The 23156-nt window shown below is 45.0% G+C and overlaps 1 protein-coding gene across 1 annotated transcript in view; it reads right to left on the bottom strand.

The window, feature by feature from the left end:
* Retreg1 (reticulophagy regulator 1) overlaps positions 1-21672 on the bottom strand; it is a 143196-nt gene extending 121524 nt beyond the window's left edge. The window contains exon 1 of the mRNA XM_055619012.1: positions 21232-21672. Coding sequence (XP_055474987.1) covers positions 21232-21521 — 290 coding nt within the window. The 5' untranslated portion in view covers positions 21522-21672. The remainder of the gene's footprint in view (positions 1-21231) is intronic.
* Positions 21673-23156: the final 1484 nt, after the last annotated feature.

The raw sequence follows: 23156 nt of genomic DNA, 5'->3' as shown, positions 1-23156 counted from the left end.
GACGTAAAGATACATGAAGTTTGCTCTATTAAAGTTTTTAGAAATAAAATGTTATGATCTCTAAAATATCATCTTAAAGTTAATACTAACAGGAAAAACCTAATACATCTTATATTTGTGGTGCTTAATCTTCACTGTGACTGGATTTTGAAGGATCTAGAAGACGTGCACATCTGGCCATGTCTTTGAGGGCATTTCCAGAGGTTTAATGAAGCCTTATGCTGAATATGGATGACACCACCTCATGGGCTGGAGGCCTGGATAGAATAAAAGGTAGAAGGGACAAAGTCAACTGAATTCCAGCCTTTATCTCGCTCTACTCTGTCTATAGACTCAGTGTAACACACTGCCTTGCATTCCTACAGCAATGGCTTCCATGCTTGATGGACTCTATCCTCTCACACCATCAGCCAAAATAAATCCTTCCTTCCATACATTGCTTCGTGTCAGGTGTTTAGTCATAGACATGAAAGTTACCCACACACTCATTATTATTCTTTGTGAAACCTGCAAATCATTGATACGAGTTACTGAGAGCTGAGTGACTGCTAGGCCAATTTTTAATTTAAAGTATATGAAAAGTATATGAAGTGTCACATACTCTGATTGGGAAAGATTTTTCATAAGAGCAAAGCCAGTACTGGAGAAATAAAATGACTGTGTCCTCCAGGGAGATAAGCAGAAGTCTTGCATACACACTTCTTCCCACATTCATTAAAGCCAACACTTCAGCTGCACCTACATGATTACTGAGCAACTACTGCATATCACAGTGCTTGCAGACAACTATGCCATCCCCTGCAGACAGCTCTAGAGTGGGGAAGGACTGACTTGTAGTTAGATATGGCACTCCAAACAGATGCACCTTTCTGTCCCTCCCTCTCCCAAATACACCAGGTCAAAAGTAAAACAGGAAAAACAGGAACCAAAGTATACAAGCAAAAGACCAAAGAACAGAAACCTAGATGTCACCAAAAAAAAAAAAAAAAAAAAAAAGGAAAGAGTCTTTTGAGCATAAAAGGAAGAATAGAAGATAATTGAGTCAGCAGGGCCAATGAGGTTGGAAGCACCAAAATCTTTACAATGAAGAATTAGAACTCCACATTTTTTTTTTCTTATCAGTTACATTTTATTAACTCTGTGTCCCAGCTGAATCCCGCTCCCTCATTCCCTCCCCAACCCAATACTCCCTCCCTGGTCTCCTCCCTGCCCCTTTCCAAGTCCACTGATAGGGGAGGACCTCCTCCCCTTTCATTTGACCCTGTTTTATCAGGTATCTTTAGGGCTGGCTGCAAAGTCCTCCTCTGTAGCCTAACAGTACTGCTCCTCCCCTGGGGGGGGGGGGATCAAACAGCCTGCCCTTGAGATCCTGTTAGAAATAGTCCTTGTTCTCCTTACTTTGGAAAACTACTTGGTTACTGAGCTACCATGGGCCACATCCAAGCAGAAGTTCTAGGTTATATCCATAGATGGTCCTTGATTGAGTGTCAGTCTCAGAAAAGACCCTATGCCCAGATATATTTGGTCCTTGTAGAGCTCCTATCCTTTCCATATGATACTAACTCCCCTTCGTTCATATGATTCCCTGCAGTCTGCCGAGGGTTTGGTTATGAGTCTTAGTATCTGCTTTGAAACACTGCTAGGTACAGTCTTTCAGATGCCTTTTGCGGTAGACTCCTGTCATACGTTCAATGCACATCCCATTTGTCTTTCTAAATGAGGATTGATCATCTTCGCCCGTGTCCGCTTTCTTGATTATCTTCTTTAGGTGTGTAGATTTCATTATGTTTATCATATCTTGTAGGTCTATATAAGCGAGTATATACCATGTTTGTCTTTCTCCTTCTGGGATACTTCACTCAGAATGATCTTTTCAAGATCCCACCATTTGCCTGCAAATTTCATGATTTTCTCCTTTTTGGTTGCTGAGTAGTATTCCATTGTGTAAAAATACCACAATTTCTGTATCCATTCCTCCGTTGATGGACATCTGGGTTGTTTCCAGGTTCTGGCTATTACAAAAAAAGCTGCTACAAATATGGTTGAACAAATGTCCTTGTTGTGTACTTGAGCAAATTTTGGGTATATACCTAGCAGTGGTATAGCTGGGTCTTGAGGTAGCACTACTCCTAATTGTCTGAGAACTCCACATTTCATCTTACTATCCACATCACAAGTTCAGGAAAGATGCTCTCTTAACCCCTTACAGAAATAGAGGGCTGTTCTCTGACGACATTGAAAATTAGGCTTCACATTCCAAGAAGAGGAGAGCAGGAATGAGGATCATGCTGAAAACGGGAGCAGGGTACCAGTTATCACTCTTATACCCGAGTCCCCATCCTTACCCATTCTATCTCTCAAACTCGGTGCCCAGAACATAGCCAGGCTTCTACTACTTCTATACCCTGCTCTTCTGCCAAAGGAGGCATGTGTGAGTCAGCCCATTCCAAAAGTCGGCAGGCTAAAGCACTGCTTCAGGATGCAGAAAGAATCTTCATCAGATGAGCCACAATAAACCACAAGGTGAGGTCACAGCTTGACCTACCTTGCCCCTTTTCAGAGCCATCCACTGTGAAATGGGAATAGGAGTCTAAGGCTCCCTATTAAATATTTAGAGAAAGCCTCCAACCTCTAACGGAGTACAAAACACATAGGTATACGAAACACTGAATAAACACAGGAAAACCTAAGCAGCTCCCTTGAAATACTCAAGGGGAAAAAGCCAAAAGCCCAAATCCAGAAACAAAAACAAAAACATTCTAAAAGGAGAAATCTAAAATGAGAAAAATATCTTAAAACAAAGATATTTAACAAGACAATAAGTTTTAAGTGACTGAAAGAATTCCAGTGGAGAACCGAAAGCAAAGATAAACCTGGAGACAAATGTCGAGAAAATCAGAAGCCACCCAAATCCAATGTAATTTCCAGAAGAACAAAAATATAAAACACAATAAAATAATAACAGAAGCCAACTCAATGTTTTAAGAAAGCCTTCTGAAACTTAAGGCTGACTTTGCAAATGAAACATAGACCGAGGAATTAAAAAAGAACAAGTAGTGTCTGTTAGGATAAAATGTCAGGAAACCAAGGATAGAAAGAATTGCTATAAGTTTTCAAAGGGGGAAAAAAATCAAGAAATTCAGCAATGGAAGCCTTCCTATCCAAATGCAAACCAGGCCAGGTTAGTGGCTCAGGCCTGTTAGAACCTGCTATTAAGGTAGAAGTCTGGCATTAGTGGAAAGCTCCTGAGCTCTGTTGCTAAAATGATGGACTTCCTTCCTCAAGCTGGGTTCTTCTCTCCTCTGTATGTGATCTGGGGAACCCCAAATCCTCTAGTATTACAGGCCTCACCCTTTCCCTGATAAGAAACCTGTTCAGTGTGCACTTGGGGAATTCCAAGAAATGCCCTCCCCCATGCTAATGTGAGGTCTTGGTACCTTAGCTCTCAGCCAATGACCTCTTCTCATACCTCTAACTATACATGAATTTTTTCCCCCCAACCCCTCAACCCACCCCCTTCTTATGATAGGACGGTGCTGCATGTAAATCAAGTGTCCCTGGCAATCCTAGCTCCAATGAGTCAAACACATCACCCCTGAAGCTCCTCCCACTGCCCAAGGCTTGTAAGTCTCTGCTTTACATGAAATAAACACTCTCGAGTGAGTTGACCCAGAAGCAAAAAGACACTCACGGTATATACTCACTCATATAAACATACAATATAGAATAAACCCACTAAAAGCTGTACATCTAAACAAACTAAGCAAAAGAGAGGACCCTAACTAAAATGTTCAATCCCCATCCTGAAAGGCAAAGAGGATGGACATCAGAAGAAAAAGAAAATAGGAAACAACCTCGGAACCCGCTACAGAGGGCCTCTGAAAGCCAGAAGAAAACAGGAAACAACCTTGAAACCTGCCACAGAGGGCCTCTGAAAGCTTCTGCAGTATAGACTGTCAAAGCAGATGCTGAGCCTGATGGCCAACTGATGGGCAGAGTGAATGGAATTTTATGTAAGAAGTGGGAAATAGTAAGAGCTGGAGGGAACGGGAACTCCACAAGCAGAGCAACAGAACAAGATAATTTGAACACTGGGAACTTCCCAGAGACTCATACTCCAACCAAGGACTATTTGTGGAGATGACCTGGAACCCCTGCACAGGTGTAGCCCATGGCAGTTCAGTGTCCAAGTGGGTTCCATAGTAATGGGAAGAGGGACTGCCTCTGACATAATCTGATTGGCCTGCTCGTTGATCACTTCCCCCTGAGGGGGGAGCAGTCTTACCAGGCCACAGTAGAGGACAATGCAGCCACTTTTGATGAGAACTGATAGACTAAGATCAGAAAGAAGAGGAGAACCTCCCCTATCAGTGGACTTGGGAAGTGGCATGCATGCAGAATGGGGAGGGAGGGTGGGATCGGCAGGGGAGGAGGGGGGGCTTATGGGGGGATACAAAATGAATAAAGTGTAATTAATAAAAAAAAACAAAGCAAAAAAAAAAAAAACCACTCTCTCCCCATTCTGCCACCATGATCTTCATTTATTCTGGGGAAAGAAGGGCTCCCTTTCTCCCCAAAGGATTTGCTGCTGGACCCCCAGGCTTGACTGCTGATCAGGGGTTAGGAAGCCACATGCCTGACACGGCACGAGTCATTTGCCTGACACGACATGTCAGCTTGGATCTCTGCCACCATCTTTCTCACATCAATGTCCACTTGAACCAAACCAGGCTCCTGTCACTGCCTCTCGGTTTAGGAGCTCAGAGCCTAGTTACCAGCTGTTCTCAAAGCAGCCACCGACTTGTTCAAGAAAGGCTGAACCCTAAGGTTTTGGAGCCCTGAGCTCCTAGCTGCCAACTGGCCTGGTGCTGGCAGCCCAGCTAAAAAAGCAGTATCACTCATTGCAGAGAAATCTTTCTCCCGCTCCTCCACTTCTCAGTTTCGTGTTCCACCCTTCTCACGTGGAGACCCTTATTCCTGGGAGAGGAGAAAGGGATGACCCTGCACTTCACCATCTTTCACCTGAAAGCCAGTGACAGTAGGACCTTCCTTCGGGAGAATCATGCACCTCCAGCCACGTGTCATCCAGGTCTCTGGAAGACACAGAACAATACATGCTCTAATCCCTGCTACCTGGGAAGCTGAAGAAGGAATAAAATGAGTTTCAGGATTTCTGGGACCCCATGGCAGGACCCTGCCTGAAGGTCAAATATCTATGGGAGAAGTGTAGGTTAGGCTCAGTTGCAGAACACTTGATCAGTTCGTGCAAAGCCACTGGGGTTCAACTCCATGAAGTGTGTGCCCAAGCAAACACATACATTCTCATGTATGAGCATGCAAACACACACAGAGTGAGAGAGAGCAGAAATACTTCCAGTTTGAAGATAAACTTGTTTTTTGACCCAGAATTCTAAATGAAGTCAAAGCAGCAATCAGCAAAGCTAAAGATATTTCCTGCACACCTGTGGTTCCTTTGTGCTCTCTCCGAACTGGAGAACAAGTGCTCCAGGCAGAGAAGAACGCCAAAAATGAGTTCAGTACAGGGAAAAACAAACAGAAATATAAACAAACAAGCACAGGGAAGTCTTAAATCACACTCAATACTCTCTGGGTGGAGGGGGAATGTGGCCATCGCTGAGGACTCTGCCCTCTCCAGCTCCTTGGGTGCAGCTTGGGTCCAGTAAGAGTCCCCAAAATAGTAGAGAACAAAAGAGAGGAAAACAGTGATGTTCTCAGCAGGTCTAGCCAACCACTAGGGGACCATCAGACAAGATCAAAACAAGGGGCCTCAAGCTCCACTCCTTTAGGAGACACTGACAACTCAGAATGCAAAGGCTGACTCCAAGGGGAGTTGGTGGTGATAATGGAGAAACTGGCGTGTCTGACACGTCAGCCAGGTACTCGCTCTTTATCTGAAGGAATTTTCCAAGTATGCTGGAGAGGTTAAAAGATCAACTAGACAAAAATGTTTAGAGCAACAGCAGTGCAAACTGGTCTAAGAGGTAAAGGGCTGGAGGAATAGCTCTGTGCAGTACTTAGACCTGTGTTCTAGCCCCAGAACTCACTTTAAAAATGCCAGAGTGAAGGCTGGAGAGATGGCTCAATGGTTAAGAGCACTGTCTGTTCTTCCAAAGGACCCAGGTTCAATGGCAGCTCAAAACTGTCTGTAATGCCAATTTCAAGGGATCTGAAACCTTCACACATAAAATAAAATTTAAAAAAAAATTTAAATGCCAAAGGATGAGGATGTCACTTAGAATTCTAGCCCTGGGGGAGGCAGAGCTGGAGTTGCAAGGCCAGCCAACCCAGACTACTAGGTGAGCTGTGAGCTACAGGCCAGTGAAAGACCCTGTTTCTGAAAACAAGATGGAAGACCCCAGAGAAACAGAAGCATGGCAGAAAGAGTTTATGTGGAAAACAAAACAAAATAAAGAACTCAGAAAAAAAAATAGCACTTACACTATTCTCCAGAAGAAATGGGACCCCCACTCTCTCCCAACCTCCAGCCTGGGTGTCCCTTAGACTGCTAAATCAAGATGTGGTGTTTTAAGAAGATCACAGGAATATTATTAGGAAAGTCTACGGAGAGCTGAGCATGTGAGAGCTGAGAGAAAGAGGACCGGGCAAGTGATGTACAACAGAAGATGGCCACAATCTTACTCTACGTCCAGCGAAGTCAGCTATGTAAAATGTGTGTCTGTCTGTATGTATGTGTGCATGTGCATCTTAGTAAATGCCTGTAGACCTGTGTTACGTGTGTTTGCATGTGTCTGTGTATGTACATGTTTGTATGCCTGCACACCTGTGTCTGGGCTGTATGTGTGTATGTGCAGACAGATGTATCCATGTGCATGTCTGTGTGTATAGACATAACATCTGTTTACAAGAATATATCCCTGTGTGTGTGTCTGGGTGTTCATTGTGTATGTGTGTATATGTGTGCACATAAGACAGGATTTGATTTTTACATGCATTATTCTCCATATCATATGTTGGAAACTTCACTGAACTGAAGTTTTAATTTTGCCTTTGATCTAAATCAAGTTGTCAGAATTTGTAAGTCTGTCTCCAAGACTTAGGAAAAAAAAGCACACAGAGAAATAAATAAAATGTCTTCAAATCTTACCAAATTTTCTGAAGAACAGAAGCAAGCTGAAATTGAAATTCATGAAATTGAAATTCTAGACAGAACAATGGTTATGACATAACTTCCAGGCTAGTCTGTCTCGACTTCTTTCCCTCAAATCTATTTCTAATTCACCTTGAAAGGCCTTACATAGCATTACTATATTTTACAGAAATAAAGTACAAAATAAGCAAATAAGGCCAACAAAGTCTTAACGGGTGTGTGTTTTTTCCTAAGTTATATTTGATTGGGGAAAAAAATACCCTCAAAGAAGATATAGGCATTCCTTATTCCAGTCATCTGAGTTATGGACAGAGTGAGTAAGAGAGACCACTTATTCTGAAAGCACCCTTCTGCACCAGGGTCTTAACACAAACAAGGCTTCTTACTGTTCTTGGGCAGGGTTTTATTTTAAAGAGTTGACAGCCCTCTGCATTAGGCAAGGGCCATCACATTGATTCATGAGGTCAAATTTCATTTTCAGTACAAATTCTATATCCTATCCACCATGTCCTCCACTCACCAACTTAACACACAAGAGGCAGAAGCCTCACTGACCTTTACTGGTATATTCAGGTCTAATGGATGCTGGGTTTATATATTGTAATTTAGATTAAAGGAAGCACTTCTCCAGATTCCTATTTACCTTGGTTATTAAATATGACCTTAAATTAACTTCAAACAACTTTGTTTGCCAAGCTAATTTCTGAGGTATTTATAAATTCTACAAAATATGTTTTTGGCAAATTTAGTTTATTAGTATATCACACATAAACATTATAAATAAGATATATTTCTTTTGCAAAGAAAGAAAGAAACTCATAGATGTTATTGCTCAAACGTCTACCTCAGAATTCATATGCTGGCAATTTAATGCAACACTGTTAGGAGATGGGGCAATAGAACTGATTTAGGTCAAGGGCTCCACCCTTGTGAGTAGATTAATGTTGCTATCTGGGCAGTAGCTGGTCATCACAGGACTGGGTTCCTTACAAGGGTAAATGTAGCCCCTTCCTTCCTCTCTGTTGCTCTTCCTTTTCCTTGCCTTTCCCCCTTCCACCGTGTTCTGAGATAGCAGAACAGCATTTGTCAGTATCTTGGTCTTCCCAGACTCCAGAATGTACATCAATAAATTCATGATACTGCCAGGTATGGTGGTGAACACATTTCAACCCAGCATTTGGAGGGCTGAGGCAGGTGAATCTCTGAGTTCGAGGCCATCGTGTTCTACGTCGCCAAGTGAGTTCCAAGCCACCCATGGCTACATAGTAATACCTTATCTCAAACAAACAAACAAAAAAAGCTGTTCTTTATAAATACTTAAACAACAGAAAATCACGGCTGCAAGAAGTAAGCCTATGTCAGGTGGCCAGAAACATCTTGGCTGAGCAGGTGACTGTGAAGCCAGGTGACAGAGAAGAGTCTGGGCAAGGAAGATGGAGATGTGGTAGAGCCTTGAAGCAGGAGATAGTGGTCTATGGGACTCTAACAGCAGCATGGTCACGTGGCCCAGCGAGGCAGAAGCGCATCTCCCAACACCCTCTTGTGCCCTGTCAACGCAAACACCTGTATTGCAGCCTAGCCCTCCAAGTCCACCCACAGTGTTCCAAACATCCTCCTTAAAGGCCGAGTCACCCAAGGCAGCATCCTAAACACCCCCACCCTACCCCACAGAGCAGCAAAGGCATCTGGACCAGCGAGTCCACATGACACTTTACCTGTACACAAAGGGCCATTTCTAGGTCAAAAGGGCAAATACAAAAAGGAAGTGAAATACAAGGAAACCAGGTCACAACTCAAAAAAATGAGACCCAGCCTGGATAATTGAGGCCCGAAGCAGACAACAAAGGTCACCTCTGTGGGAGTGAGGACTTCTGTGAGGGTGGGCAGTCCCTAAGGAACGGGAAATCCCTTGGTGGCAGGGAGTGTGGAAGTCCCTGTGGGAATAAAGTCCCTGTGGATGCTAGAAAAAACTCAATTTCCCTCTCTAAAAGCTTGATAGGAAAAGCCAGCTACGTGGGAGGCAGCTGGGGTTTCCAATGGAGGAGTGAGCTGACTCTGTCTTCTAAGGTATGGATTCTTAAACTGGGGTGCTACGTGACTGAACATGAGGGACCTGAAAAATCTGGCAACAGTGAAGGATTTCTGAACACACGGTGACCAAAAATCAATTCAGAGTTAAAAGCGTAATGAGGTGTCCCTAGCAGTCTCCCCTTGATGCACTGCACAACTTCATCCTGGCCTTCGTCCCAAACACATGCCGTCCTGTGTCAGCAAGTGCTCGGGAAACGTCTCAGTGTGGACCCCAGATTATCCTATCACCGAATCTGAGTTCTACTGTGGAGAGTTTCCTACATTTACAGGAACTTAATGATTTGGTCATTGAAAACAAAGATTTCTCACATTTTCCTACCACCATTCCTCAGCTGTTCATATCAACTTTATATGTTTGGGGGCTGTATTATGTTAGAACATTTGATTTTTTTCATTTGATGTTTGGATTGGGGGCTCGAGTTTCATTTTTTAAAAAAATGAATTTGGGCTAGGGATTAGGACAGATTTTCTAACAACCTCTAAAATGGCCCCAACTAGACTTCTATCATTTTGTTACATGAAGTGGTGTTCTCAGCCTTGACTGTTAAAGAATGAGAACACTGACTACTCTGAAAAGCCCTGAAGATGCTCCATGTCTGCAGCCAGTGTCAGCGGTGTGGGTGGCAGTGAGTGGTCTGCGCTCAACATGCTTCCAATTGGGCCCTGCTATCTTCACACACACATACACACACACACACACACACACACACACACACACACACACACACACACGTGTGCCGTCAAGTGGGGTCTGGGATCCTCAGGTCTCTGTGGAAAGAGATGCTGAACAGGCTGGGGATGCTGAAGAAGGCAAGTGCTCGTTCTCCTCAGTGCTGGCCTGTTGGCGCCTCAGGAACAACTTAAGCCTCGGACTATCCCACAGTGTTCCTCTCCACATGCTGCCTCTTTGAGTCACCCAACTCGATAATACTGGCTTCCTCAGCACTTTCTTCCTCTCATCATTCCCAACAAATGCTCCCCAGAAATACCACACACCCTGAAATCTGCAAGAACTAAACCCCAACATACCCGGCTACACACTTCCACTCAGCCCAAAACCTGGCCATCAGTCTGTGGATCTGACCCCAGAGCCGCCCATGTGAGTAATCTCCCTGGGAGGTCAGAGGCCCACCAAACTAAAAATCCCCAAAACGGGACAGAACCCCTCCTTTCCGAAGTCCTAATATGGCACACCCTCAACTTCTCACATACTGGGGTCATCCAAACCACTTCCCACCTCCAAAATTTTACCCTCAGTTTTACCTGAATCCATTTCCTCTTTCCCACCCACACTGAAACCACCTTCATTCAGCTCTCCCGCCATCAGGCGTTCTGCAGTGGTGTCCTAGCTGGTCCCTATCTTCCTGGCTCGTGCTCCCCTAATTCATACGGAAGAGTAAATAGACACCTGATAGTAGTTCAACTGCACTTTATACATACTGATCAACCTGTGTCCCCCAACCCCCCTCAATCCCGATACGCTCTTGTCTTGGTCTATTTTGTTGATCTAACTGAATAACCATCCACAAGGAAATTTCTGAAGAATAAAATGTTGCTTGGCTAAGCTGCTAGTGGCTGGGAAGTGCAGGAACGTGGTGCCGTCAGCAGGCAAGGGCCTCTTGATGCAGCAAGAGGCTGGGGCTGCTGAGAGAGCAAGCGCACCAGCTCTGGGGTTCTCTCCCTCTCTGGGGTCGTGCCCTATGATAACCTCACCTAACCCTAGTTCCCACCTCTTAAAGTACCTACTTTAAAATCCCACTGAGATGAATTCAGGGATGACATTTCCAGCGTGTGAATTTTTAGAGGACACTTTAAAACCATTCACTGCCTAAAAATCCCTGCTGCTTCCTCCTGGCTCCTGTGTGGTACTCACAGCATAACCTAGCATTACACATGGTCACTAACTCATTTCTCTCCTCGTCCCCAGCTCCCAGGGATCAGACTGTCTTCATCATCACCCTGTTCCCAGCAGAAGGAGTAATGACACACCTCATTTACTTATACTCATTTGGATCAACCAGGCAGCTTGAGAACATTCATTCCCAGAACAAGACAAAAAGACAGACAAGAGAAATGGACCTGAGGTAAAGTGTTTACCTAAATCTGTGCAAAAAAAAAAAAAAAAAAATCAGTGAAGCTGCCTTAAAATCTGGCCCTGAGGTTCATGGCTGCCACAGCACAGAAGCAACCCCAACTGGTTTAAAGGATAAGCACGTGTCTGCTGAAATCAGCCCTGCTTTTGCTGGTACTGAGTGAGGCTGAGACTACGTTTCACTGAGAGCCACTCTGTCCATCAGGAAACCACTGCTCAAGAAACATTTCCCGCAGGCTAAAGGGCTAGAGTTGTTTTAGTGGACTGAGTCCTTTCTACTTTAAAGGTCCACCCTGCCGGGGCAAGAGGAAGACTATCCGGCTCCCCTAGAACCATCACATCTTCTGGCCATCTGCCTTTCAGAGCCTCTACTTGTTTATATATCCCATATTATACTTCCAACTCCCCCATTTACATCAGGGGATCCAGGTAAGTCTCCCTAGTGTGAGAGCCCCTAAAGCTTGCCCCCTCTTTACTCCTAGTTAATCATATGTCAAAATCTCATGGCATTAACCTCTTAAAATTGAACTCCTCCTTTTAATCCTATAAAACATGCTCCACAAAGCTTTCACCAGCATTGCCAAACTACACAGATCTGCACTTCGCCCTAAGCTATGAAGTCCTGGAGACTCTGACATGCAACTCAGGCCCAGGACGTGCTGTTTGCTTCAACTTGGTGAACCAGCTGTGCCATGTCCAGCAGGAGGAAAACTCTAGGGCAAGTGTAGCCCTTGGACTCCTGCCCCATCCCTGGACCCAGCACCAAACTGAACATATGCTCAGCCGTTTCTTCTGGTAACCCAGGTCAAAGAGAAATCTAGTTATTTCTTTCTATTGTTTGATAAAACATGACAACTTATGGAAGAGCTTATTTGGGCTTATGTTCCAAGAGTTAGAGTCTCTCGTGGTAGAGTGAAGGTATGGCAACAGGAGTGAGAAACTGAGGGCTCAAATCTTTTATTTTAATTTTTATTAATTACAGTTTATTCACTTTGTATCACCCCTGTAGCTCCCTCCCAACTCCCCTCCCAATCTCACCCGCCCTCTCCCTTCTCCACCCATGGCCCTCCCCAAGTCCACTGAAGGGGGAGGTCCTCCTCCCCTTACTTCTGATCCTAGTCTATCAGGTCTCATCTGGAGTGGCCATACTGTCTTTCTCTGTGACCTAGTAAGGCTGCTCCCCCCTCAGCGGGAGGTGATCAAAGAACAGGCCAATCAGTTCCTGTCAGAGACAGTCCCTGTTCCCATTACTATGGAACCCACTGGACATTGAGCTGCCATGGGCTACATCTGTGCAGGGGTTCTAGGTTATCTCTATGAATGGTCCTTGGTTGGAGTATCAGTCTCAGAAAAGACCCCTGTGGAGGGCTCAAATCTTGAACCACAAAGAAAAAGCAGAGAGGACAAGCCTGAAATGGCATAAATCTTTAAACTGTCAAAGCCATCCCCCCAGTAACTACCTTCTCCAACAAGGTCACACCCATTAAGTCTCAAACAGCAGCATCAACTGGGAACTGAATATTCAACTGCAAACTGAATATTCAAATGCCTGAGACTATGGGGAACGTTTCTTATTCAAACCATCACCAGAGATGAGCAAGGAATTTGGACTGGACCCATTAGTAAGCTGAAAAGGTAATTCTTCCTGATGCAGAAGCAATCACCTCCTAACAATATTGTCTTCATTCTGTCCTGGAATCACCAACTTCAATTGTGTAATATTGGAAAATACGAGCCAAGTTTTCTCATGGTGTTATCTAGTGTAAGGAAGTAGAAAGACTACTGGATTTATGAAAATGGGAATGCTTCATGATTCATCCCTGTACCTATCATCAAAAACTATGTGTCTAATGGGATGGCCACTAGCCACATGGGATGCCTTATGTTTATAAAGTAAACATAATTAAAAAAAAATCATTTCTCAAGGAGATGAAGAAATGACTGGGTAGGTAAAGCACTTGCTGTGCAAGCATGAGGACCTGAGTTCAATCCCCAGCACCCACAGAAAAAGCCAGGTGAGGTGCTGTTTGCCTGCAACCTCAGTGCTAGAGGACAGAGATAAGCAAAGCAAATCCTAGGGATTTAACAGGCAGTCTAACTAAAACAGCAAGCTCCAGGTTCAACGAGACACCCTGTCTCAAAAACTAAGACAGAGGGTACTAGAGGAAGACACCCAGTGTTGACCTCTAGCCTCACAGGTGAGTGTGTGATACACACACACACACACACACACACACACACACACACGCATCCACATGCAGCACAGGGGTGGAAGAAGGGAAGGAACACATATAAGAGCACTATGAGTCACGATAGCCTAGTGGTTCCTAATGCTATACCCTTTCATATACTTCTTCATGCTTTGCTGATGTCTGACCGTAAAATTATTTCATTGCTACTTCAGAACTGTAATTTTGCTACTGTTATGAATCATAATGCAAATATCTGTGGTTTTAGACGGCCTGAGGTGACCCCTGAGAAAGGGTTGCTCGGCCCTAATGGGTCACAACCCTTAGGCTGAAAACTGCTATCCATATTTCAGGTGCTCAATAGCCCCCCAAGAACCTACTGGTCACTGCAATGCCCAAAGCAAGTACAGAATGATTTCCCTCATGGCAAGTACTCTAATGAACAGTGCATAGGGATGTCATTCGTGGTAGTTCTGTTGACTCTAGTGGGCCTTATTACAATATGTATAACAAATAAGATGTAAATGAGGTGCTAAATGTGAAAACCTTTTATAATAATTATAATCACTAAACTTTGACAAGCCACCAAGGTTGGAGTCGTCTGTTATAGGCGCGACTCGGATGCTGGTGACTGCACATATCAACCAAGATACAGCCATTACCCTAGTAAGGATGTATACTAGCTGCGTCATCCAGCAGTAGAAGTGGTATCTTACAGAGGAGGACTCACAACTCCAGAAGGTTCTCAGCCCTGACAGTGCTCAAGCGTGAGTGTGTATCAGTCTCCTGGAGAGCTGGAGAAGCCCCAGCATCTCCATCCCACCTCCAGGGATTCTGCTTTGGTAGGCTTGGAGATGGCTTGGGTATTTGCGTGGCTGACCAACAGGAAATGTTGCTGCTGGTGCATGCTTACCTCCCTGGGTTCCGCTCCACCACAAGCTAGGGAGCAGTCAGAGCAGGGGGGAGGGCATGCTTGAACCAAGTGGGAGGTTGCAGCTTTCTGAGCCAACCCCATAGATGATGGCACTCTGAAGACTCTCAGTGGTTCCCACCAGCATTCCAGAATGTACCCAAGATGCTTTGGAAGTCAAAGGACCAAAGGTCCCTGCAAGGTGGATCCCTGTGTAGCCATCTCAAGAATACCAATTCACTGCCTTTTAATTGTTCCACAGGTGAGAGGAACTATGTTCGCATAATGGTTAGACATGAAGAAAAGCTCCACAACATAGACATTTAGATGTCACAGTCACCAACAAATGAGTTGAGAGCTTGAGCAGAGCAGCTGTTTAAGCTGCAGAGGCATGTGACTCAATATATTTCAGAATCATGGCCAGCAAGGCGACTTGTAAGATGGGCATTTTGTTCCATTCCTTCCTCATCCAGGGGCACTATAATGAATCTATAACAAAACCCAAATTACCACTTACTTCCCATTACCAAAACACAAAGCTGCACACCCAGGCTTCTACCTGAGATCTCCAATAACTCTCATAATAGTAAACAGTAACAGGCAAGCATGAAAATTCTTTATATGGATATCAGCTTGCAAATGGAGGACACCACTGTGACATACTCCTCCAAAGTAGCATTGCACTCAGCAATATAAGAACTGTTAACTCTTCCAGTCTCTGTATCTGGCAGAAGCTGCAGAAGATGACAAAAGGAACATCCTCCTTGAGATGCATATGTTGTACCCACACCGCTGTGGCTCTAAGGCCCACCACCTTCAGAAGTCGGCCTGTGGCTCACGTGGCTACCCTGCCAAGCACAAAAGGAAGTATGACTGGAGTGCCAAGGTTAAGAGACAGAATGCTACAGGGACCGAGCAGATGAGGCACCTGAAAATTGTCTATCGCAGAATCTGAACTCCAGGAAGGAACACCACCTAAACCCAAGAGGACAGCTGTTGCAGCATCCAGCTCATCTTGAGGATTTCAATCAGTCATAAAATAAATGCTCTTGTTTCAAAAACTAAAAAGAAGAAGAGGAACAAATTCACCAGAAGCCTTTAATCCCAGCTTTCAGAAGGCAGAGGTACAATAAAGGCCAACCTGGTCTACAGAGATGGTTCCACAGGACAGCCACGGCTACACAAAGTAACCCTGTCTGGGAAAACAAAAACCAAGCAGGAATGAAGCTTCAAAGTTGGTGTAGACTCGGTGAGGTCAGACAGACACAAAAGACAGCATGCCACACATTATCATTATGTGGAACTTTAGAAAAGATAGTTGACATCATGTTAAAGGAGATCAGACCCTGAGGTGAGGACTGACAGGAAACAGACTAAAAACACCCTTTTAGGTTGCAGTGGTCTGAATGAGAATGGCCCCATAGGCACATATAGTAAATGTTGATGGAACTATTTGGGAAGAATTAGGAGCTGTGGCCTTTTTGGAGGAGGTGGTCACTGGGCGTGGGATCTGAGGTGTCAAAGGCTAAGTCAGTTCCAGTGAGCTCTCTCTGTCCCATGCTTATTGATCAGATAAAAGCTCTCAGCTCCAGTTCCAGCACTGTCTCTGCCTGCCTGGAGCCATGCTCCCCATCATGATGGCATGGACTCTGACCCTCTGGACCATAAGCCCCTAAACTAAATGCTTTCTTTTACAAGTTGTCTTGGTCATGGTGCTTTATCACAGGGAAATAAAATTAACTAAGGCACCAATTGATGGAGCACTCTAAATCTTGATTGCCACTGTGATCACAAACATATGTACACACACACACACACACACACACAGATACACGTGTATATATTTAACTATGCACATACAATATCTTCTTCTTAGTATAAATTTTTTAAAAATGATTCTTTAAAACTAAAAGCATTCAGCTGGAGATATGGCTCAGGAGTTAAGAGCACTTGTGGCCCTTGCACAGGACCTGAGTTCAGTTCCCAGCACACACTTAAGGTGACTCACAACCTCCCGTTACTCAAGCTCTAGGGGATTCAGTGACCTCTGACCTCTACAGGCACATGTGTTCACACGCACATACAACCCCTACACACACACTTAGAAATTAAGACATCTCTTAAAAAGTAAACTGTCACTTCTGTTTCACTGGTTCACTTCAAGCTGTGTTTAAACTGTAACCCTAGCTGCCCTTGTGAGGAGGCCGGGTTGCCAGGCATGATGGGAAAGAGTTCTACAATGCTTATCCTTTTCTCCTTTTTAATCTCTGAAATTATGATGTTATATTAGTTGTTTTAAAAATCAAGAAGGATCATTTTGAAAACATACTCCTTGTAAGTTAAATGAGTGAGATCGTGTTTTCTGAAGCCTTGTACAGCTCCAGGACTCCTGAACTGTGGCTCAGTTTGTTTCCGCTGTGGAAACCTTGATCCTGGAGACTGGCATTACATGCAGCTTACATTTAGTCATACTTCTCCACAAAATGACTGAAGATCTGTTTTTTGTCATTTCTTATATACTTATGGAAAATGCAAGTATATAAGCACATAACCCATAAGACTGTGGATGTGTGTCCGATTAAAGAATGCTATGCCTGTGGTTTTATCTCCTATGTGTGTGTCCCTAGGTCAGTTTGGGTCACTTTCACACATCTTAGAACTGTAAATTAAGTCATTGTGCAGCATCCAGAGAGCCAGCAGTTGCGCATGCCACTTTGTGTTTCTTGGATCCCAAAACTACACTTGTAAAGCTCATCTGTACTATTGCCTGTACCCATTGTTTATTTTCAAGCTATGCAGCTGTTTGTGGTGGGAATAGAGGAACACCACTTTGTTTGCCCAATTTTAATATTTATGCACACTTCGCAGGTCATTTTTATTGTCCTTCTTAATTAAAAATTAAGTCCAAACACTAAGCATAGCATTTCTGACAAGAAATATATCCCCACAACACCTAGCCAACCTCACCTGCCTTTAGTTTCCTTGGTGCTTTTTTCTCCACCACACTGAGCTGTAGATGTAATGTTGAGTATGCCTTTGAGATGTCTTTTTTCATTCAGTGTATCCCTTACAGTTGTCCAGGTCCAAGACCTACTAAAACCACCCCTGTTCACCAAGGTCCAGTTTCAGCACAATCCATGAAGATCCTAAGTCTCTCCCATCCACAACGACTCTGTCCCACCCAGACCATCACAACGTGAGCAAATTACCCTTCCTCAAACTTTCCATGTGTTTGCTGAATGCATACTGGAGACAGCCTAACTCTCCGGGACCTGCTTCAATCCCCAGGTTCCAATGCACTAACTACTGCAGGTCCTGGCCGGGTAATCAATGTCAAATTTTCCGAGTCAAATTCAAAATCCTCAAAGCAATTGTTAGTAGCAGACATTAAATCATGCAAACTGTATTTACAAAGTTAACTTCCACAAGATTGGGACAGCAGCAATAATGAATGAAGCATCCCACCACTTATGCTAAGATTTGGGTTTTTCTTTTGTTTTGAGTCAAGTTCTCATTCTATAGCCTATTATATTTTAACATATTGACTTAATTTTTTTTCATATAAAACAAAAGCTTTAGCATTCTAGGGACATAGAATATTAAAGAACCAAATTAAGTCATCTATAACCAGGAATGATGGGTCACACCTTTAGTCTTAATACTTAAGAAGCTGAGGCAGGGGAATTGTCATGAGTTTGAGACCAGTTTGGGTAACAGAATAATAACATGTTTTTATTAAAAAAAAAAAAAAAGTTGGACAGTGGTGGTTCATGCTTTTAATCCCAGCACTCAAGAGGCAAAGGCAGTCAAATCTCTGTAAGTTTGAGGCCAGCCTGGTCTACAGAGTGAAGTTCAGCTAGGGCTACACCCTAGAGAAACCCTGTTTTGTTTTGTTTTGTTTTGGTTTGGTTTTTTTGAGAAAAAAAAAAAAAGAAGGAAGGACTGAAAACAACGATCAGATCATTTGAGAAGACAGTCTAGCTTGTATTTTAAGTTTTAGGCTGTGAAAAGCATAGTTTAACCCCAAATAAACAAGTAAGGAAGATTTCAAAAACATTATGGCATTAATAAAGGAGTTGTGAAGTCCAATGGATTATAACACAAAAGCAGCAAGAGCTTCTGAATTCTGAGAGCAGAATGGTTATTTGTTAGAGAAAATGCCTGCATGGAATCCAGCTACTGCAAACAGGAAAAATAAAATAAATAAGATTCCAACCAGCCACTGTTTGTCTTCCATCAAAGTGATAAATAAGATGGATGGGAGACAATACTCATGAAAAATATTAAATATAGTTTATAATTATTTATACAAAAAAAAGTTCCAACAGTTGTTCTGACAGATATGTCATAGGGAGGCTAGAGAAGTGGCTCAGTCAGGAACAGGCCTGCCACACTAGCAGGAAGACCCGAGATCAGATCCCTAGCACCACATCAAAGCCGGGAATGACAGCATGTTTCTGTAACTCCAGGGCTAAAGGCAGGCAGATTCCTGAAGCTCAATGACCAACCAATCCAGCCATATTTATGAGCTTTGGGTTTAGTGAGAAAGCCTGTTGAAAAAAACAAACTAAGGAGAGCAATTAAAGAGGGCCTCTGGCCTCTACTAAGTGCACACACATAGATGTAAACAAGAACACACATAAACTCCCACACACACACCCCTTACACACACACACATACACATATGCAAGAATACATCATAGGGAAGTGTTTGCAACTCTTTACATTAATGATGCTAAAACCCATCCTATAAAAAGAGCTCCAGTAAGTCAATAAGAAGATCATTGTCTAAAATGAAGAAATAGACCAGAGTTGTTTAGGTAAATAGGCACTGCAGAAAAAAGATAATTATGGTGGCCTTGAATACAAGAAAAAACATTCAGTCTCACACAAGTGCAAATTTAAAACCATACCAAAATACCCTTTGCACCTACTAGATTTATAAGATTAAAACTTCTTTCAAAACCTTTTTGGCAAGAGCATAGAGGACCATGCGGTCACACTCACTGTTGGTGGGCAAATAATCTGGTAGAACCCTAAGGACAGTACAGTGACAGCCATTAAAAGGACAAGGACACATGCCCTCTGACTCAACAGTTTCACTTGTGGGAATCATCTTATAAAGTGTTTTCATATATACAAAGCGGTACACGTTATAAGACTTGGCTATCGCACTCAAAATGCACGTGTCCGAGCTTCCTTAGGAGGCAGGTCCAATGTTCTGAGACATCTGAGAAAGGAATCTATGAACTGGAGAAACAAGGAGGGCTCAACAAGGCACCCACCCTTAAACGAGGAATCCTTACTGTGCCAGCCTACAGCCTGCACAGCAAGCAGTGCTTCTGCTGAGACGGGCACTATCTAACCCCAACACCACACACCCACACCCACACCCACACACACAGCCCCACAGAGAGCTAGCCCCCAGGGGGGCGGGAGGAGCCTCTGGGAGGAAGCTGAGGATCTGGGGATGGGCGTGGGAAAGAGATTTTCAAAGGAAAAAGATTTTCAAATTGTTTACAATTTTGTACCTTCAAACTTTGGAACTGTGGTGTTCTTAAGTAAATAAAACTTAAAACAAAAAATTTAAAACACGCTGCTTATTGGTACATAAATGAGACACAAGCCCTAAGACTTGGCTTCCTGCCCAGTCTAGCTCAACATAATATAACCTCTTTATTTAAGGGCTCAGGTAACTTTACAATAGGATAGACCGTTGGGATAAACTCCAGAAACAGCAATAGCTGAGAGACCTAAAGTTAATTAACATCCACAGGCAGCAACAAGACCCAGCTCGTTTCCGGAGAAAACCGAGACTAGCAGGGAGGGATCTAAAGAAAATCCTTCACTTTCCTCAAGTTAACTTAGAAAAAAAAATGATAGGCTGTGTCTCTCTTGTGCATTTATTTATTTCCCAACATTGGGATTAAGGAACCTACATCCTGTAAATAGGTATATGTTAGAAAAACTGCGAAGGTCATGTCTGTCATGAAGACACTCAGCAGACAAAGGTTTTCCTCCTCCCTTGGTGATCTAGTACCAGACGATAGGACACATCCTTCTGCGATGGAGCCAGACTCTGCCTGATGCTTACCTAGGGAGACCACTTCCTGGTGAGGCAAACCTGTTGACTGGGGTGCTATTCAAAACATCCCTCGCCCACATTCCCTCTGGAGTTCGCCTGAAATTACTCCTGCCACCACCACTCCAACCCCTCCCCTCTCCCCCTTGTGCAGCCTTGGGGCGGGGCGTGTTGTGCCTAATCCACCTGTTTGTTTACCTCCTGCTTTCTCATTTGGGAGCAAAGGCAGTAAACCTTACCCTCTAGGGAGGGAAAAACTAACCATTCACGGCCCATCTCTGGTGGCTGCTGAGGGCAGCAGTGTATAGGAGTGTATCTAAGCTGGTCCAGATATGCCTCAGATATGTGTGTGCAAAAATTAATTCAAGTCCAAGGGCCTCCTCTGTACACTCATACTTGGAAATACAGGTCAAGACTTGCGAGTTGACAATACCAAGGCCGAAGTTTTCAAGAGCTCTGGAACATCCCTAAATACAGGAGCACGTGGGTCAGCTGACCATCACCTCTTCTTGGAGACTGGACACCCGCAGCAAGGGTGACAGCCACTCACAGGGAAGTGCGTCTGGAGGGAAGTTGAAGCGGGTGACTACCTGTTTCAGACAGGTGACCAAGCAAGTGGGACGGTGGCTGTCACTTCCACCGCAGCGCCCAGCTCAGCCCAGCCGGGCCACATCGGAGCTCCGAGCGCCCCAAGGTCACCTGCTCTCCGGGGCGCCCCCACCCAGCCCAAGCGCTCACCAGAACAGCAGGTTGGCACCCAGGAAGGCGAGCAGACTGCGCAGCGGCCTCTTCCAGCTTAGGAGCTCATCGGCGCGGCAGCCCAGCCACAGCACCGGCTCCCCGAGCAGCCAGGTCAGGGCGGCGGCCACCCTGCCCGCGGCCTCCTCCACCTGCGGCCCCGCGCCCGCCGGCCCTGCGTCCCGCACCGCCGCCTCCTCCCCGGGAACCCCGGGCCTCGGAGCCTGCTCCTCCGTAGCCGGGGCCGGGCATCCTTGTGCGGCGTGCTCGTCGGGCGCCGGGCTCGCCATCTTCAGCGGTGCTTTGCTGGCAGGGATGGGGATGGGGACCGGGACGGGGAGGGGGAGGAGGAAGAGCGGGCACGCGCGCGCCGGGTGGTGAGCGCCCGGAGAGCAGCAGCGAGCGGTCGGGGCGCGGGGTGCGCACCGCGGGGTGCCGGCGGCTGGGTGCCTTGTGACGTCAGGCCGGGCCGCGCTGGGGAAGAGGGTGCGGTCAAGTTCGTGTAGGGGCGGGGCCGCCCTGGGCCTGGCTGCACATCCTCCGCTTTGCTGGGGGAGTGCGAGCTGGGCGGCGTCCCTAGGGAGCTAGGGACCAACGGAAAATGCTTCCTCTTCCCGTCCAGCTGAGGAGGCCAGGTAGAGGACTCATCTCAAGGGGAGTCTGGGTTTTGGATTTTAAAAGGAGGAAGGGAGAGCATTTTCTCTTTCTCCAGCCACAGCAGGCAGTCGTCCATCCTTCAGCATTGAAGAAAATATCCGGATGCTCCTGGTCGTGCCCGACCCTGTCCAAGGCCCTTGCAAGAACACCCTGCCTAACTGTGTCAGATTAAAAAACAAACAAACAAAAAACAAAACAAACAAAAAAAATGATGACTTGGGAAAGGACGAAGTACATTTGAGTCAAGGAAGGACCGTGATCGGGCCCTCTGATTTTAGGAGGACTGGTCAGAAGCTGGGATTAAGTGAACTGTTGGCTCAGAAATGAGAGTTGTTCTTTGCTGAATGTCAGAGAACTGATCAGGAAGCAGCGAAGCCAGAGGGTAGCCTGTGACCCCACCGTGCTAGTGTGCAGAGCTTTGGAGGTGGTTGCTTCAGTGGATCTGTTCTCCGTGTCACAAGGAGCCTCAGATGGAAATCCTCAGAGCCAAGACATTCCTCCTTTAAACCGCATCCAAAGTCAGGTGTCATGTCGGAAGTGTTTGGGTTGTAGTAGATGACATCTTTCCTAACTTGTAAAGCCCAGAGAGACACAGTGGGCGTGGCCAGAGGAAGCAATGTTTTCTGTTGGGAGTTCAGCATGAGAAAGGGCCTAGATGAGAGATGCAGGAAGAAATCAGCCCTTGTTTTCTTCAAAGACATTCAGTTACCCATCAGGGACAACTTTCAGTTTTGTTTGTTTTTTGTTGTTGTTGTTGTTGTTGTTGTTGTTTTAGGGGCATCCAGGTGACAACTCCATGCAAAGAGGTCCTGGAAGCAGTAAAAAGACAATGTGGGAACAATTCAATCACCACCACCCCAAAAACTTTGTCCAGTGTGGGACTTCCTTGGCCTTGCTGGAGATGCTTTGGGTAGATAAAAGATTCTTTTTGGTGTAGCTTGGGCTTTGTTTAGCACTTGACACAGACCTGAGCTGGGAATTCAGGGCAGTGGGATTCCACAACTGGTGTCCCTGTGGTCCAAACTCAGAAACAAGCTTTCTGAAACAAGTTTACAAGATTCTTCACGGTTTGTCTTCAGCATCTGTGGATGGAGTAAAGGCTTCTGGCAAGGGCAGTCGCCAAAAGGCTAAGCTCTGGTTGCTGTGTGCTTTTCAGTCTTCGTTGTTTCCCTTTAATGATAGATCTTTCTACAACAGCTCTGCTTTCTGAAGGGTTTTCTGCCCCCTCTCTCCAAATAGCTACAGAGAAAAGGCTGCTTAGACGAAGG

Source organism: Psammomys obesus, unplaced genomic scaffold (assembly GCF_907164565.1).
Source record: "Psammomys obesus unplaced genomic scaffold, mPsaObe1.curated_primary_1811, whole genome shotgun sequence".
Classification (NCBI taxonomy): Eukaryota; Metazoa; Chordata; class Mammalia; order Rodentia; family Muridae; genus Psammomys; species Psammomys obesus.
The sequence above is the reverse complement of the archived record's forward strand: the minus strand, read 5'-3'. Positions and strand labels throughout refer to the sequence as shown.